Here is a 4,301-nt window from a genome sequence, read left to right as displayed (position 1 = left end):
GCCTGGGGGCGGGGCCTCGCGCGGGGGCGGGGCCTCTGAGGGAGCGGGAGGGAGGTGGGCCCAGACTCTTGCTCTTTCTAGTTCGGAGCCCGTGGGTCTCAGCTTCCCCGGAATGGGTACAGTGATTGTTGTGCGCACGCGCGCACATAACTAAACATAAACCACCCACAGCAACACCGATGAATTTCCCAGACCCAGTGCTGAGAGAAGCCAGACAACCAGGCCCCATTCTGTATAATTCCATCTGTGAACGGCTGCGACCACTCTATGGTGTTAGAAGCCAAGAGTCGGGGCGCCTCTGGGGAAGAGAGGGTGGGGTGGGGGACGCGAGGGAGCTTCCTGGGGACTGGTGTCAACTTCCACTGACCCATCAGGGGGCTGGTGACACGGTGTGTACAGTTTGGCAGTGCACGGAGCCCTGCACTTCTGTGTCCTTTTCTGGACGTGTGCTAGGTGCTGATACGAAGTGTAGTGAAGTGTTTGGATGTCCGTTCCTCCTTCCCAGGAGGAAATGCTAAATGCAGCCTGACCCTGCAAGCGGTAAGGTGCTCCTGGCACCTGCATTTTCAGCCAGAATCCAGCCCACCCGCTGGCCATTCCCATGTTGCGATGGGCAAGCTGTCTTTGACAGTTTATGACCCTTGGTTCTTCCAGGAGGGAGGGGGTTGGCGGTATCTGCTTTATTCATGGCTGTATCCCCCACCCCACACACACACGCTGCCCCTTGCAGGCTGCAGTGCTCAGTGCAATTTGGATTTAATTCCCTGGTAACCTTATCCAGGTTTTAAATACCCTCATAGAGACTAGCACCTCTTAGATTTTTATCTTCACCCTCGTCCAGTGATGGCGAACCTTTTGAGCTCGGCGTGTCAGCATTTTGAAAAACCCTAACTTAACTCTGGTGCCGTGTCACATATAGAAATTTTTTGATCTTTGCAACCATAGTAAAACAAAGACTTCTATTTTTGATATTTATTTTATATATTTAAATGCCATTTAACAAAGGAAAATCAACCAAAAAAAATGAGTTCGCGTGTCACCTCTGACACGCGTGTCATAGGTTCGCCATCACTGCCCTCATCTCTCCCCTAAGACCAGGTCTTATTCACGTAGCTGTCTCCCTGACACTTTTACTTGGCATCTCCAGGCGTTTCAGACAAGGTCTGTCCGAGATGGAAATTGCATTTCCCCTTCTAAACCTGCTCTTCCCGCAGTCCTCAACCTCTTGGGGAAAGGCACTGCCCAGGTGCCCGGGCCCCAAACCTGGAGGCATCCTTGGCTCCTTTTTTTCTCCCACCCATTCACGTTATCTGTCATCAAACCTCCTGGTCCTACCTTTGACATACATGCTGAATGTATTTTGGGCCACTGCCACTGGTCCAAGCCGCCATCACCTCCTGTCTGCATTATTTCAGTAGCACCTAAGTCAGATCATGACACTCCACTGCTCAGCATCCTCCCATGGCTCCCCATTACCCCTGGAGTAAAATACAAACTCTTCAAGGTGGCCTCAAGGCTGCCCCTGCTAATTCCATGAATTCATCTCGTAACACTGCCCTCCTTACTTTCTTTGGTCCAGCCATGCTTGCCTGCCCTCTGCCCCTGGAACAAACCCAAACTCCCTCCTACCACAGGGCCTTTGCACTTGCTGCTCTTGGCTGCCTGGAATGCTGCCCCAATCTCCCCTTCTCATAGTTAGCTCCTTCTTGTTATTTGGATCTCAGCTTAAATGCCATTTCCTCCCTTGTCTGAAATTTCCTCGTTTATTTATGTGTTTATGTTTCATGTCCGTCTCCCCGAAAGAATGTCAGCTCCTTGAGAGTAGGGTGTAAATCTCTCTTATTTATAGTTTTATCTTGGGTGTGTAAATAGTGCTTGACTCACAGGAGAGAGTCCCCTTTCTGTTGCATAATATAAAGAAAAATAGCCTAATAGTCGGCTGAAACTTGGGGGCTGGGGAGGACAAATGAGACTTTGTCCAAAAATGAAACCTCTGAGATAAGAGCTAACATTTATTGGGCACTTTCTCTGTGCCAGGCACTGTTTTAAGAGCTTTCTGTATATTCATTTAATCCTTAAAGAACCCATAAGGGGATACGATTATGATACTAGTATGTTCTTTCCTAGACACCTGCTTAGCTCATCTCTTACCCCCTTCAGGTGTTTACCATAATATCACCTCACAGAGGCCTTCCCGGCCCACCTATTTCAATTTGTACCTCTTGCACCTTCCTTACTTCCCTTCCCTGATTGATTTTTCTCCTAAGCACTGACTGACTTCTAACCAACTCTATATTTTACTACTTAAGATGTTCAGAGAGGCAGGAAGTATGGTGCTAAAAGCATGAACTCTAGAGCCACACTGGCCTGGGTTTGACTGTGAGTTCTGCAACTTGCTAGCTGTGTGACTTTAGACAAGTTGCCTAATCTATCTGTGCTGCAACCGCCTCAAACAGAAAACGGGACGTAACAGGATGTACCTGACAGAGTCTTGAGAGGGCTAACTTCATTAGTGGTGGTTTTATTTGTTTTTTAATTGATTTGAGAAAGAGGGAGACAGAGAAACAGGGATTGGTGATCGGTTACCTCCCATATGCACCGAACCCTCAACCCGGATATGTGCCCTGATCCAGAATTGAGGTGTCCTGGACAAAGCTCTAACCAACTAAGCCACACCCGCCAAGGCTAAATTCATTAGCTTTTTATTTTATTTTATTTTTTAAAATGTATTTTTATTGATTTCAGAGAGGAAGGGAGAAGGAGAGAGAGAGAGAGAGAGAGAGAAACATCAATGATGAGAGAGAATCATTGATTGGCTGCCTCCTGCACACCCCACACAAGAGGCATTGAGCCCACAACCCAGGCATGTGCCTTTGACCGGAATCGAACCTGGGACCTTTCGGTCCGCAGACCAACGCTCTATCCACTGAGCCAAGCCGGCCAGGGCTCATTAGCTTTTTAAAGTACTTAGAGCAGTGCCTGGCACAGAGTGACTGCTGGACTGGGTGACCGTTAAGTAAGAGTATTTCTTGTATTTACTTTGCTGCCCTCACTGGAGGCTGGGCAGGGATTTTGTCTGATGTGCTATCCCTACTGCTTAGAACATTTTCGAGATGAAAAAAAACTGAGGTGCAAAGATGTTTGTCTTTTCCTCTTGATAATCAGGCTCTACTCCAGACCGAGGAGATCAGAAACTCTGAGGGTGGGGCCCAGGCATCTGTATTTTTTTATTTTAAATTTTTAAATTGTGGTGAAATATGCATAAACTAAAATGCACCATCATAATAATTTTTAAGTTTTTTTGTTGTTGTTGTTAATCCTCATGCTAGGACACTTTTCCATTGATTTTTAGAGAGTGGGAGGGAGGGGGAGAGACTGAGAGAGAGAAACATCGATGTGAGAGAGACACGTGGATTGATTGTCTCCTGCATGGGGCCCCCGAGGGTGCCTTGGATCAGCCTGCAAACCGAGGTATGTGCCCTTGACCAGAATCAAACCGGGACCCTCAGTCCGCAGGCCAACACTTGAGCGTCGACCAATGAACCAGGAGGTCACGGAGATTCCGGGTCACATGGCAAAAGCCTGGGCTGCGGGTTCGACCTCTAGAGGGGGGGGAAGGAAGGAAGGAACAATTAAACCTTGCAGCTGGGCCCAACCGGCGTGGCTCAGTGGTTGAACGTCGACCAATGAACCAGGAGGTCACATGGCACAAGCCCGGGTTGCGGGTTCGACCTCTAGTGGGGAGGGGAAGCAAATGAATGAAGGAAGGAACAATTAAACCTTGCAGCTGGGCCCAACCGGCGTGGCTCAGTGGTTGAGCGTCGACCAATGAACCAGGAGGTCACGGAGATTCCGGGTCACATGGCAAAAGCCTGGGCTGCGGGTTCGACCTCTAGAGGGGGGGGGCGCATGCTGGAGGCAGACGATCACTGATTTCCTCTCATCATTGATGTTTCTATCTCTCTCTCTCTCCCTCTTTCTTCTTCTCTGCAATCGATAAAAAGATATTTTGAAAAAATCCTAGAAACCAAAAAAAAAGCCCTTGCATTGTCAGGGAGGATTGTAAGCAGCCCGGGAATGCGGGGGCTGAAATGGCCTCCGCTGGCCCCGGCTCAACCACCCGCCCTCCCCGCTGCCTGCAGCTTCGGCCACCTTCGAGGACTTCCAGATCCGCCCGCACGCACTCACGGTGCACTCCTACCGAGCGCCCGCCTTCTGCGACCACTGCGGGGAGATGCTCTTCGGGCTGGTGCGGCAGGGCCTCAAGTGTGATGGTGAGAGGCGGGGCCGGGGGCGGGGCT

General features: G+C 49.8%; 1 protein-coding gene across 1 annotated transcript in view; it reads left to right on the top strand.

Annotated features, from left to right (window-relative positions):
• Nucleotides 1–4,119: 4,119 nt before the first annotated feature.
• Nucleotides 4,120–4,301, top strand: part of LOC102753805 (serine/threonine-protein kinase D2) — a 27,912-nt gene continuing 27,730 nt past the window's right edge. The window contains exon 1 of the mRNA XM_015569312.1: nt 4,120–4,274. Coding sequence (XP_015424798.1) covers nt 4,235–4,274 — 40 coding nt within the window. The 5' untranslated portion in view covers nt 4,120–4,234. The remainder of the gene's footprint in view (nt 4,275–4,301) is intronic.

This window comes from Myotis davidii, unplaced genomic scaffold (assembly GCF_000327345.1).
Source record: "Myotis davidii unplaced genomic scaffold, ASM32734v1 scaffold566, whole genome shotgun sequence".
NCBI classification, from domain to species: Eukaryota; Metazoa; Chordata; class Mammalia; order Chiroptera; family Vespertilionidae; genus Myotis; species Myotis davidii.
This window is presented reverse-complemented; position numbering and strand designations above follow the sequence as displayed.